This window comes from Corvus moneduloides, chromosome 20, assembly GCF_009650955.1.
Source record: "Corvus moneduloides isolate bCorMon1 chromosome 20, bCorMon1.pri, whole genome shotgun sequence".
Classification (NCBI taxonomy): Eukaryota; Metazoa; Chordata; class Aves; order Passeriformes; family Corvidae; genus Corvus; species Corvus moneduloides.
In genome coordinates, this window is record NC_045495.1 from 1,889,611 (window position 1) to 1,903,759 (window position 14,149).

At 40.2% G+C, this 14,149-nt stretch overlaps 1 protein-coding gene across 3 annotated transcripts in view; it reads right to left on the reverse strand.

The window, feature by feature from the left end:
- The window catches only part of USP32 (ubiquitin specific peptidase 32), a 62,413-nt gene that overhangs the window by 14,797 nt on the left and 33,467 nt on the right, over positions 1 to 14,149 (reverse strand). The window contains exons 6-16 of one of the 3 annotated variants that reach the window (XM_032130307.1): positions 13,015 to 13,146; positions 11,582 to 11,689; positions 10,693 to 10,808; positions 10,230 to 10,292; positions 8,617 to 8,700; positions 6,227 to 6,288; positions 6,014 to 6,116; positions 4,680 to 4,725; positions 3,264 to 3,439; positions 2,434 to 2,574; positions 579 to 738 (exon numbers count right to left, since the gene is read on the reverse strand). In XM_032130307.1, the coding sequence (XP_031986198.1) occupies positions 579 to 738; positions 2,434 to 2,574; positions 3,264 to 3,439; positions 4,680 to 4,725; positions 6,014 to 6,116; positions 6,227 to 6,288; positions 8,617 to 8,700; positions 10,230 to 10,292; positions 10,693 to 10,808; positions 11,582 to 11,689; positions 13,015 to 13,146 (1,191 nt within the window). Of the gene's footprint in view, positions 1 to 578; positions 739 to 2,433; positions 2,575 to 3,263; positions 3,440 to 4,532; positions 4,726 to 6,013; positions 6,117 to 6,226; positions 6,289 to 8,616; positions 8,701 to 10,229; positions 10,293 to 10,692; positions 10,809 to 11,581; positions 11,690 to 13,014; positions 13,147 to 14,149 lie in introns of all 3 variants that reach the window. The other 2 variants (XM_032130306.1, XM_032130308.1) reach the window with 2 other exon arrangements.

The following is a 14,149-nucleotide window of genomic DNA, read 5'->3' on the forward strand; positions in this document are numbered from 1 at the left end:
TACTCTTGGCATAATCTTTTGGTGAGCACTACCACCACAGTTATGACAAAGAGATTTTAGCTGGGTGTTTATACTTTGTATTTAATTGTCTTTTTGAACTATGTCAAATAATAGTCTTCATATTCCATTCATTTAATCTCTCTCTAAAGAGCATTAAATAATTTTGGGCATCAAAGCCCAGCTGCCCAAGTAACTCAGAAGCAGTTGGCTGAGCATTAACTGAATTTATTGTGCCACTGCACTATCAGAGGCACAGAGGCACCTATTCCATGGCTACAGGAATCACTCCCAACGGGAATGCCCAGCTCTGGCTCTTCTGATCAGTTCAGCTTCTGCAGTGCTCATTTCTCACTCCCAACTCACCCATAACCATGGGAATTAACTGATTTCCCTGCAAATGCTCCCTGCTGCCTCTTCCCTGGAGGAGAGGGCAGGGAAAGCCCCTGGATGCTCCCGAGCGCCAGCTGTGCCGCAGGGCGATTGAGCTGGAGCACAAGCACAGCGCAGGAAGCTCCCCCAGCCTGGGCTGGCCTAGAAACTGCACAGGGGTGGTGGTTCTTGCTGCATTCTTAAGTTACCTCTGGGCAAATGCTGAGGGAACATTCTGAGGCTCATCATACCCATATTGACCCAGACGTTGGACTGCTGGGTGCGCGTGGCCGGCTGCTGCCGCAGGAACAGCAGGTACCGAGGGAACAGCTCCAGCTCGGGCACGTTCGTCTTGCTGTTCTTGATCACCTGCAAAACATGTTTGCAACATCCTGGAGACTCACCTTGCAAGTGTGGAGGGAATACTAATAGAAACAGGAATGATTAAATCATTAAAAAATGACTGAATTATTAAAAATCCAAACTCTTTTATGAGGAGACAAAAAAATCCGAACTTCTCGTGGGGTTTTAGGCTAACATCCCCAGGAATGACAATTTCCTGATTCCTAAGCACTTTTTGAAGCTTATTAGCTGCAGGTTGTCAAAAGCAAACACCTTCTTTAGTGCAGCATCACCCTCTGCACCGCACCACAGAAGGAACATTTTTATAATTCCTGGAATATATATGTGGATCCACAATGAGCCTCATTAATTCCACTCACTGTATACTTCCACATGAAAGTTTCACAGCTGTTGAAAAAACTGACAAATGCAGGATAAGACATTTGGTTTGAACTTTGTGAACCACAGGATTGACTTAAAACCTTCATACTGTACAAACAGGCTGCAACCTACTTTTGTTGCATCTTGCTGTGTTGACAGAAAAAGCTGAAATTACCCCCAAAACATGTTTTGCAGCTTTTCAGCCACCATTTCTACAAAGATTTTTGCCACCTAGATCTGCCCAAATATGCAAACAGAAATGGAAGGAATGTTCACTCTTTTTGTGACCATGTGAAGCAGAAGAAAACAGCTCAAGCTGTGGGAAGGAACATACCACACTGAAGTGCCACAGTATTAAACTGCAGCTACAACAAAAACATTGGTGATGACATTTTCTGAGAAAAAAAAGCACATTACTTTGTGTATAAAGTGATGTGGCCTTTTCTGGATCATGAAAGGTGTTTGTTTCCATGGAGAATGTGTGGGAGGAGGTAAGAAGCCAGTGATTTTTCCCATTAAAATAATTGTCTGCACTAGAGCCAACAGACCAAATTGTTAAAAATCATAGAAATAATCCTCTCCCATCTGTGACGTGAATGTTTGTGACACCAACCACCAAGTATCTATTGCTACCATCACAAAACTCCCCTCATATCCATTTTTTGTAAGTGCATCTCCTACAAGAGACTACCTGACACAGAACAAACCAACCACTCTGTGGAATAAATACACAAGAGAAACTGAAGAAAAAGTTCCCAATGTTTCCAAGTGAGCAGACTCCTGCAGCTCCAGCTCCCAAGAGCTCCTGAGCAGCCATTCTGACAGAGAACAGTCTTAGCCTGTTCTCTTCCCTGGACTCACCTATTGCCATCTGCTTTTGAGCTCTTCCCCCAGTTTTGCACATTGTGTTTCTGTGATGCTGAATCTGAAGCAGCAATTGCTGCCTTCCCCCCCACTTCATGGAATTGCCAGAGAGCAGGGACAGGTTTTCAGAGCTGCACGTGTCCCACTTTTCATTTTATAGCTTTTTAACTTTCTCTCAGTTTTTAAAGGTGAGTGTTTTGATGCCAGGCCTTTTAAACTGACCTCAGGTTTACTTTTGTGTGCTTTAGCAAACACCAGCAGCTGAGCAGCACTTCTGCCCTGCCACGAGATCCCCTGGGATTGTGCTGCAAACCTCCTGCTGAACAGCCACAGCTTTCCATGCAGCACCAGTCTGGAGGCTGCTTTTTCCCAGTTTGCTCTTCTAGACACAGGCTGAAGTGGAAGATGACTCTAAGAGGTTACCTTGTGCCACTGGACCAATCTGGTTGTTAAAAAGTGTCTAAAATCACAACTTACCGGCCTGGGCAAGGACAGGTTTGCTCCATACCAGTGGTAAAGTGCTCTCCAAACTGGTTCTGGCACCATGACATAGTCCTTTCCTTCCACCAGCTGTGGAGATCTCTTTAACCTTCCACCCTCCATTGTTAATGATGCAGCCTTTAAAAAGAAAGGGATTTTGTCACATCTCAAGTGGAAAAATTAGTACACAGGCACAGAACTCTCTTTAATTATTAAAAGACTTCTAAGTAACAATTAGCAGCTGCTTTTCACACAGAGATGGTAGTTCAGTGTAACAGTAATTAACATTCAAGTTTCATTATTTACTATTTCTCTAAAAGCTTGTGCAGTATAAAATTCATGTGTTTTGCTCTTGTGTCACCGACTCCAACAACTTTGGATGGAAAAATCCCATCTCTACTCAACATTGATGCTGCTGCTCTGTGTTCCATGTTTTATTTGCATTCATACTGCAAAACCTGTCAGTTTTGTTTTACTATATTGTTATACAACAGAAGTAAATTCCTATTTAGATGGAAACACTGAAGTGTTTGATTAACAAAGTATTTTACATTTAATTCTGCAAGCTCCCTTTTCATAAAAACCTTTCCCTTTGGTAAATTTTGTGTAAGAACATTTTGAATGTTTCTTTTCTCACAAAACACAAGAGTAGCCTTAGAAGCAGAACACAATTTTTCCTTAAAATAAGAGTAAGAAACCTAAATTTTGCTCTTTGACAGAGCAGTGTTAATTCAGAATTAAGCTCAAAAAGACCAACATAAAAAAGGTGTGACAAGAGAGAGCTAAAATATCCTTTTCCTCTATTCCCATGCCTTGGGTGCCTCTACCTTCACTGGCTCCTGGGTCACCAAGGGCTGGTTATCAATAGCTCCCGGTTTCTGGGGATTCAGCTGGAGCAGAGCATTCCCGTTGGATCCAAGGAAACACTGGTTGTTATTGTCTGAAGTGTTGTGCTGCCTTGCAAAGCACACCTCAGAGCCTGGGGTGCCAGGGTACAGAGTGTCTGAGCACAAAGCAAGAGAAAAAAACAGAAATAATTCAGTTCCTGATCCCATAAACCAGAAAGGAACGAGTTACAATCTTGTATCCTTGCTTTAAAAAAGATTGTTTAAGTTTGCTGTCCTTCACCCTGCAGTGAAACATGCAACTCTTCCAACCCCAGGGGTAAATATATTATCTCTCAGAATGGGATTTCTGATTTGATATTATATTTTCTGTATTTTATATCATGATTACACAAACACAGCTCTGAAACAGCCTAACCAGCTTTGCATGAGCAAATGTGGTGAGCAGTTAGTTGTTGTCTGGATGTTTGAACATCAAACTGCTGAAAAACTCATAGACAGAACTGAAGATATATCCAATAGTGCATTATTTTATTTTTCCTTGAAAAGGCAATGCTTTTATTCTCATAGAAGCTGCTTTGGTCATGCAGAACTAAATGGAAATTTCAATTAAAATAAAAAGAAAGAACCGTTAAGCTAAAACTTGTCTCTCTTTCTGTCCTTTGTTTCCCCCAACCTCTATACCCAAAAAATATCACAGTAATTTATCTAATTTCAACTGAAGTTATGATTTTAAAATATCAGATGCAACCTTCAGCTGCCTTACAAGAAAAAAATCTCCAATTCTCACAAGAACTCATTGAAAATCAGGACTAAAATCACTTTGTTTGCCAAGATGGCTCTCAAGATCTGCACAAACTCATTCAAATTTAAATCACATGCCCTGTAAAACTACAACTCTGCTTTTCCTCATGGTTTTTTGCTGTTTCTTCCCTCTTTTATTGCATGGCAGAGTATAGGATCAACCAGATATGAGCTTAAAACAACTTAATGTGAAAGTAGGGGGAAAAATCCACTCAGAAAATAAATGATAGGACAAAAATAACTAACCCCAGCATAACAGATAAACTGCTGTTAAACAAGACTTTGTGTTTAGCCACCACACACTAAAAAATCCTAAAAAAAATCCCGGCAATCCTAAAAATCCTGCAATCCAAACTGTGTTATCTCTCTGGCTGGAGGGGTCCATGCAGTGTGCAGTTTTCCCAAAAGCTGTTCTACATTAAACCTCCAAGGAAATAAGATGCTTACTGCTGCTGGTGGACTCTGAGGCTTCTGAGGCAGTGGAAATATTATCTGAAAACTTTTCTTCTGGTGCACTGAAGTCATTAAGACCTCCCATTTTGTCTTCTCCCTGTTCTGGGGTATTGGCTGCAGCAGCTACGAGGGAATTCTTACCTCCACTCAAGACAGATGAAGGCTCTATCACAACAGGGTTTGCATCCTAGAGCAGGTAATAAATAGAGAAGTTAATTATGAGCCAAGATCAAAGACATGTCAGTCAAAACAGCCACCAAAAATTCAACTCTGTGACTACTTCTGCACATCACAAGATTTGCTGACGAAAAAACACTTTCTACATGTACCAGTGAAACATCAGCAGAAATAAACACCCCAAATTGTTAAAATAATCTAATAAACCATTCTGCACAGGATCCGAATTCCACACTTATTTTCCCTATCTAGCTACATAAAAATACACCTGGTTTTAAACAGCTATAATTATAGACTATAAATATTTGAAGATTTGTCCCTGTTGAATTTCATATGGTTAACTGAGAACAGCAAGCACAACAACAAAAACCACATTTTTTTCCTCAAACCTGCAACATTTTCACAGAAATTCTGAGCGTTTTTTTTCTTAGCTTGAGAGGTGCAGTGAGTAATGGCCTTGTGCCATCATGCAAAGGATTAGGGATGAAATCCTGTGCACATCTGAGCACTTACACCAGGGTAAGGATCAAATTACCTGGCATTTCAGCCCTCATTTGTCCAATTCATTGTGCACAAAGAATACGGTCATTACATGGTTAGTTAATGCACACACTGCAGTTTTCTGAGTACTTCCAGCTATTTGTTTTTATAAAAAAAATCAAGTACTTATATGATTACTTATGAGGATATAAAAACTCTAGGTTTATTTCACTTGTTTAGCCTGTAACTAATATTTATTTCCAATTAAATTTTATTAAATTTATTAAGCATTCTGTATTTTGTACAATTCAGTGGTGCTTTAGCTTAAATATTTTAGTTAAGGGGTGTTACAGAGCACCCTGTATCTATAAAGTTCTAGCAGGACTCCTTTTATTGGGTATCAGACTACATTTTGTCATTGCCTCTGAAGTAAGTTATACCAATTCCTCCTTTGTCCAGAAAATTCAGAGTGTATTTGTGGCCCAAGCCAAGTCAAACCCAAAGAGGGCAGCTTTATTATCAAAGGGCTCAGAAGACTGGAAAGAAATGCTCCTGTGAGCATGTTTTTATTCAAAAAATATTGTGAGCTGCAGGAATGATGAAAGAGATGAGAGTTTAATGAAATTACAGTGAAAAGCTCCCCACATAACAATGATTCAGCAGAACAATTATTTTCCACCAAGAGACAGGAGCTGCTCAATTCTGAGCATTATTGGTTCAGCAGTCATTTCCTCCACACTGTTTTTTCCATCAACACATTCAGAAATACAAGAAATCACTTATTCAGTAGAGATTATTATTATTATTATGCTACTTACATATTTGACATATTCTTTCCACTGGTGCCACCAGGGCATAGCAATGAGGAACCAGTTGTGCCCTGGCTGGAGGCCATACCTGCTCTCTCTTTCCAACCAGCCTCTGCACAGAGAGAATATGAATCTTTAGCTGAAACAGGGAACTTCCAGTCCTTATGGAAATACTAAAAGGTGGATCTGAAAGCCATTGAAGCTTCTGAGCAAAGCACACACCTAATAATCTGTCCTTCCTCCTCCGGGGTGGCAGGTCGCAGTCCCAAAACTATGTGACACACCTGGAAAAAGAAAGTAGTTCTTATTAACAGGCAAATAAAAGCAAAAAGCAACTCAAATGAGACTTTTCATCATTTAATAATGCAGCAAGATTACTTAAATGTGAATAAATCACTAATAAAAAAGTTTTTTGAGCTATGAGATTCACAACCTGTTCCCACTGTTAAGATAAAAGCACCAAGAATCTCAAATGCCCCAAGACAAACATTAAGGTGAAGAGAAAAGCAGTTTTCATTATTTTGAGGCTGTGATATCACAGGACTGGCATGGATCAGATACCCAGGTCAGGATGTCTGGGTGTGCTGGAGAGAGGGAAAGAGGAACTGGGAGAGTGCAAGTGGTTGGAAGAGGATGAACTAAAAGTTAAAAAGAATTGAAAGGGAAAAAACTGCGGAAGAGTGGTTCTAGATGGGATTGAAAGGGAAACAAGCCCTGGAGAGGCTGAGGGAGAAGCTCAAAGCAGAGCAACCAACCCAAACCACAACCAAAACCACTCTACAAAGTGCAGAGCATTCTCTGAATGTCTGCTGATGTTTTTCTTTCTCTTTTTATTTAGTTTTGAACTGAACCCAGAAGGAAGAGGCTCCATCTCCTGGACAGCTGCCTGGCCTGGGTGGGGTTTTATTCCCAGTACAAGCCAGTGTCAGATGGCTCCTATTTTACTCCTTTCCCAGTAAAGCTGGACAGGGAGTGAGGAGACTCCACAGGAACGTTCCAGGCAGCAGGGGCAGCTCTCGACTCCCCCAGACAGTTTTGCTGCTCACACTATGATTTACAGTCTTCTCCTTATGTCTCTTTTGAGGCCATCAATTTGTATCTCAGCTGGAGATTTCTAATCACTGCTAAGATGTCTTATTTAAATTTATATTACAGTGAGAGAGACCATTTCACATTCTGAATGAAACAAAGGCCATTAGCCAAGGGGAAGCAACAGATTTTCCAGCACATACAACACAGCTGGGTCTGGTGTTTCTTTTTAAATTTCAGTAGCATTGAGCTCAAATGAGATTCTTCAGATAAACTAACCCCTCTGCAAACAAACCCATTTGTTGACAAGTTTTCCACTCAGAATATTTGGCTTTTCTGTCTGCAGATGAGGCACAGGACACCTCAAATAAATGCCCAGATAAATCAGTGGCAGACTCTGCCCTGTGCTTTACATGAGAAAGTTATTAAAAAAAAAAAAAAAGATTAAATTAAAATCTAAAATGAAAATACAGCAGCTATGCCAGGAAGAAAAAAATATTGTAAATGAGACTTCCAATGAGCAATGGGCAACACTGGTGATGTGCAATCAGCATTAAGACAGATTTATTACATCTTCATTCATTCTTTGCCAAGATTGCAGAGATATTGGTTAGTTCATCAATACTTAGTTATGAGGGGATATTTGATGCTAGACAGGGCAAAAATAAATACAGCCCTTCTTGAGAAGGTTGCAACTTCAGCAAACCTGATGTAATTACAGAGATAAAATGAATTTGAAGAACTTTCTGGTGTTATTCTTTCCAGCTGTGGTGTAGCTGATGGCCTCAGGATACTCTCACTCAGTCACCCTGAAGCTCTTGGGGAAGTATCATTCAAAACGCAATTTATAAAGGAGTCACAGGTCAATTAGGATTATTATTATTATTATTATTTAAACTCCAAGTATCAGCCTCAATGGAAAACAGGTAAGGAACAAACTGCAGTGGATGAAAATACTCTTTGAGGGTTATTTTCTGCACCAAGTGAGCCAGAGCTAAAATATGGCTTTCAAGGATTTAGAAAAATCCAATTCAAGCTCAATTAAAACCCAATTCAGCACATACTTAATCCTCAGCTTTCTGCAAGTGAACAGTGATAGGATACCCCAGCTTTCAAGGACTGCCTCATTAAGGAAGCAATGAGAGGTACCTTAGAGGGCCTTAACAGAAAATGTAAAGGGAAACTGGTTGCAAAACGTAACAGTAAAGAATTAGAGATTTTTTTCTCATTCCCTGTGTTACTTTCTTGGCAAAGATTTGCCACAAAACCCATTTAAAACACAGCCTTTGTCTAATGGAAAATAGAACTGCTGATACACTCGACATTTCTGTTCATTTTCTGAACAGTGCACCAGGTTCTCTTGAACAGATGAGGCTTTAGGCATCTCCATGCACTGCAAGGAACAACAATCAAAGACAGAATCATTCTGCCAAGGCAGCCCAGAGCTGCAAACCCACATCCCCTCCTGCACAGCCCGAGCTGGAGTGTGTGCACACAGATGCTGATGCTGCACTTCGTGGCCATGCAGAAAGCTCAGCAGTTAATTACTGTAAATTACAACCTAAGATTTCCCCTAAACATACCTGAAAAAGCAGATTTAAAAATTCATTGGCAAGAGCACTCTTCACACTCCATATCTGGTAGTCCTCCAGAGTGAGATGTCCGAGCTAGAACGGAGGAGAAGCAAAGGGGAAGGAAAAACCATCAAAACATGAACCTGGTTCTGGTAAGATGCTCATTACATGTTTCATACAAGGCATGACAAAACCAGGGATTTGATAAAAATTGGCATCTACTTTAAATAAAATCTGATCCAATGAAAAGAAACAAAATCCAGTTTTAGCATAACACAGGCAACCTGGAAAATTAAACAGCTCTGAGAGTACAGAGGGTGAGCCACTCCAGAGCGTGGAACCTCTGCTCCTGCTCTCCATCACTCACATCCAGTGTCCACCACCTGCACCCACTCACACACCCATCACCCTCCTCTGAGGGCTGGGAAAAACCAGTTTGGATCACCAAGCCCTTGTGATCTCACCTAACAACACAAATCCCATTAATTCTTAATCACCTGCCAGGTCACAGTGGTGTAACACTGACCATGGCAGAGGGATCTTCGATTCAGTGAAGGGATCAATCTGATTTTTTTATCTGGCAATATAATTCAGAGCCAATTTTACAGCACTGGCAGTTACTCTGCCTCTCCTTACAGACCATTTTCTCCAGAGTTCACCCAGGTCAAAGCTAGCACACGAAAAGAGGTTAAATAATTTATGTAATTACTGCACCATCAGCTCTTTCCAGCACTACACTGATGATGCAACTACAAAAACATTCTGAAGACTGAAGTCTTCTTTTTTAACTCTTTGTGGAATCAAGACTGCTGTACACGACCCTTTTTTCAGGAAGCCAAACAATAAAAACCTCAAAGGATGAAACAGAGAGAAGCCACAATTTCCACTGCTTTGGCAATTAAAGAATTACAATAAGTATTTGCCCACCACTTTGTTGGTGTACAAGCAGGCAAGACAACTATTCAAACAAGTAATTAAGCATTTCTAGACATTCTTTATAGTTTTTCATAAATTATTTATCATTTCCAGACACTCTTCCCAATTAGTGAAGCAAAGGATGAAATAATGGAAGCAACTTCCACAGTACTGTTTGTGGATATCTCCAAAGAGCAGAATTACAGATAATTCCAGATTTACACCCAGCTAAATTTAAAGCACAATATAAACTACCAAGACTTTTTGTTGTGTCATGACAGATGCCTCCATGAGAGGATAATGTCTTGAGACAGCATAAAATATAAGATAAACTTATGCACTCTCTCTTCAGATCAGTTTTAACAGGAAACAACAGTTTCTCCAAAACAGAAGTCAAGCAGCAGATTTAAAACTCGTGTTAGTTATGCACAGCAGAGCCTTGCAAACAGTGTAGGCTTCCACTTAATTTCATCTGGTTATGCATTTTGGGTTTAGCTTCATGTATTAAAATGGCTTATAAAATTCAAACATGTTCTTCCTTTCACAGAACAACGTGGTAAATTTTAATGGAAAACTGACATTTCTTGAAAAAAATTCTTTTACTGACACATCTCTGCTCTGAAGAAAGCACAAGGCTTTACTTCCTTATAAATCAACTGAAGATACTGGGCTATAAAAATGACAAGGGAAGAACAGCAAATTCCTACCTTTGTGTTATCATGCATATGCAAAATATCTTCTACGATTTCAGACAAACTCATGTCCAACTCCTTCAACAAAAGGATTAGAAAACAGAGTTACAGTCTCCCAGCAGAATGTGCTCAGAATAAAAATAAAACTGTAAGAGATGCTCGAAACTCTCAGTAATTCAACCAAGGGCTCCCAGACAAAAAGGCTGTGCTTTTGTACCTTTCTTTAGATGAAAGAACACACATTATAGACAAACCCTGGAGCTTTGGGCAGGTCAGGGACACACATTATAATCAAACCTTGTGCTTTGGGCAGGTCACAGCTCTGCAAGGCAGGGGACAGTTCCTTGTCCCCATCCCCAGCTGAGGGGCTCAGGGAAGCCTGTACCTCACTGACCCCCACCCAAATATCATGCACATTCCTCCTGTGGAAGGATGGCTTAAGGAAACAGAAGGAAATCAACCCCCAGACACCACTCACAGGTATTTTGTCCGTCCTGTTGTCCTTCCAGACCTCTAAGAGCGCCACCACCATGTCCTTGAGCTCGATGCGAGACAAGACCCCATCCCGGTCCACGTCAAACACCTTGAAGCAAACTGAGGGAAAAGGGAATGACTTTGCTGTTAGAACCACTCCACAACGATTTCCTTTATTCCTTGCAGCCCTCTAAGCCTGCAGAGTCCCGAGCAGCTGATTTAGTGCTGACAGTTCTGAGGAGGGGATGCAGGTGTGGAGGTGAGGAAATGGAGCAGCTGTGTTTAATAAACTCAAATCCAGATTCCTGCAATCCTCTGCTGTGTTTGCTGATGGGACATAGCAGGGAACATATGTGCATCCAGAAATTTCCAGGGAATTACAGCTTGGAAGTTGCAACAATATGGCTTTGGAGAAGTAGGGAACAAAAAGTGTTTCAAAACACAGGAACCTTGCAGGGAGCCAGCTGGGAACTGGGCAGTGAGAAGCCACAACATGCTATTTACCACAAGACAATCAAATAGGACATTTGTTTTCTATTATAGATAATGAGTAGCTAAGTGTTTGCACTTTCTATATTGAGATACACACTTCTGCATCAAAATGCAGAACACTGCAAAAATAACTTCTGAAATGTAGTTTTTCCCAGTTAGATAATTTATATGAAACTACTGATAAGCTGTAAAATACATAGAATTAGATTTAATTCTCCTTTATAAAAGGAAACCTTGGTATTTAAAATTCCTCTATTTTTTTTTTTTACCTTCCAAAGTCACCTTTCACAGACACATACTTGTTCAGTGGGAAAAGAATCTCAGAAGGTGAAAACAACTAAACCTCATTGTTCAAACTGAAAAACTCCTCCCAAATTAACAGTTAAATTTTGCATACTTACACTTCTGTCTCTCTGCCAAGGGTCCCCTGCAACATGCTGAGAGCCCACAGGAAATTTCTTTAAAATCTATGTGATTGTCTCGGTTTTCATCAAAAGCATTAAACAAACCTGCAAACCACAAAAGCATCTCCTGTTACAGCACCTGAGAGACCCACCCAGCACCTCCACGAGGGGTCGATGGGGAACACGGGCAAGGAGAAGTACAAACACTTGTCATTTATTCTTATTAAGTGTAATAAAGGTAATTAAGCACTACTAAGTCCATTTAAAGGTGAATTAGATCTCTCAGGGATGGCTGATCCAGCCAGGGGTGGGGAGGGAATCAAGAATCCTGAACAGCTGCCTGATCCTCACACCCTTCTTGTCATGACGGATTTACAGTGGAGCTGAACCAGTATGGCCAGAATTTCCAACGTGCTTGATGGAAATTCCTATGGAAATCACTGAATTTCACTGCAAATTTGGCCCTGAGTTAAGAGCTGTAGTCACCAGCCTTCAAAGCATTTAAGAGTTCCAATCATTCAGCATTATTTACCCCATAATTTATTTTTTTTAGCAACAATGACTCCACAGAAGGCAAACAATGACCAGAGACCATTCAAGTTCCACCACAGCAGCTCTGTAACTTTAAACCACTGAGCAGATAAAACACACTTAGGAACAAAAGGATGTAGGGATACATCCCTGCAGAACTGGACATAAATTCTGATTTTTTACCATTGCAGATGAATTTCCCATTTGTCACTTACTGCTGCCACTTGTCACTAAAGCCAACCTTTTGGTAATAAAAAAATGGTCACTTCAGGACTGCAGACCAGAACTGGTGTGCAAGTGCAATGTCCCTGAATGTCCCCATGTCATGCAGCAAATGGCAATTAGACAACTGCAACCTCCAGTTATTACCAGAGTGGCCTCAGCTGGACAGACCAGTTTGGTTGTCAGTAGAAATAACAACCTACAAATCTCTTGACTGAGTCTCTTGAATAAAACCTTCCTTAATCTACATTATTAGGGAGGAGTGTTTCATTGGCTGCATGATACAACAGCTGACTTGCACACTAAGTTGCCATTTAATAGATGAAAGTCACATTTTTCAGCTTAAAAATGGTCGATTTTCTCTCATTCAGGGCCAGCAGCTTATTTTGTCTTTACAGAATCCTAAGAAAAAAATTTAAGCAACTACGGGGCAACTTCTACAGAAAATCTGACATATTTCCTGCCAACTGATAGGAATGCAACACCTCCTTCAGCATTCCAGACTTCCCAACCAACAGAGATTTCTCAGTCCTCTTTTCCCATTTTTCAGAACTCAGTGAAGTTATTCTGTCATTCAAGCTTAAAGGACACTTCAGAACAGACACTTTTAAAGCTGTAACAGTTGTAAGTCAGCAGAGCAGCAGCAGTTCCTCACCCAGCTGACCCTCATTCCATACCTTCACTCAGGGATGGATGGATTGGAGGGGACACTAAGGGGGCAAACGTTTCCAAATCAAAGCGTCCAGTTCTCGATTGAGCTTTTAGCAGCCAGTATCGCTTTTCCAGGTCGATGATGTCCGATTCTTCCACTGTATCATCGAGAAAAATAGAACAAAATTACCTTCTTTGTCCACAGAACCTTCTTACCTATTCACCATTGAGGAGTTTGCCATCAGTAACATCATCAGAAGTGTGCAGAAGCACAGACATTAACTTCTCCCATCACTTTTCACCTATTTCTTTTTGGTGATTTGAACAGGCAGATTGTATGTGCAGTGTCTTATTTTCTCAGGGTATTCAGCATTTAAATCCTCCAAAAAGATGTGAAGTAGCATTAAAAAAAGGTCTTTTATGGAAAAAATTATGCAGTACTTGGCTGCCCTTGAAAAACTCCTGTTGGAAATTTTTGGCTTTTTGATACAGTAATAAGGCTAAATTAATACAGCTAAATTTTAATGTGGCATTTAAACATTGTATGTCAGCATTTATTTTTTTCCAAATATAAAACAGTTTGTTTCATGTTATTATTTATACTCTAGAATTATTTACAATCCCAGTAAACACTGGGGAGTGGTTACACAAACCTACAAGACACTTTATGCAGAGGAACTTAAAAGGCAATTTAAAAAGGGGGGAAAAAACCCCAAATCCCAAACCCAAGAAATAAAACAAGGTGCTAAGCAAGGATAGATAAAAATAGCCAGAGGAAGAATTTGTGTTTTCCCTCAAAACATTCTATACAAACACTGGTCTCTTTATGCTTTATCCTTGAAATTAAATATATATATATATATATATAAATAACAAGATTAAGTTTCTGCCCAACAATACTTTTAACCTTTTTACATATGCAAGTGTGTCACAACAGTGCTTTAGGTCAGTGCCAATTAATTGGTTCTCAAATAGATCTGTAATGACAAAGCTGTCTATATTAAGAACCACGATGTGTGATCTCATTCCCAGATGGTTCTGAGCCTTTAAATCCACGCCAGTTTTCTAATAGGTTTAACTTGAGCTATTTGGCCTGGTTTAGCGCACAGAAACAATAATAATCCTGTAAGGCTTAAGAACAGAAGCGCTCCACCTAAAAAG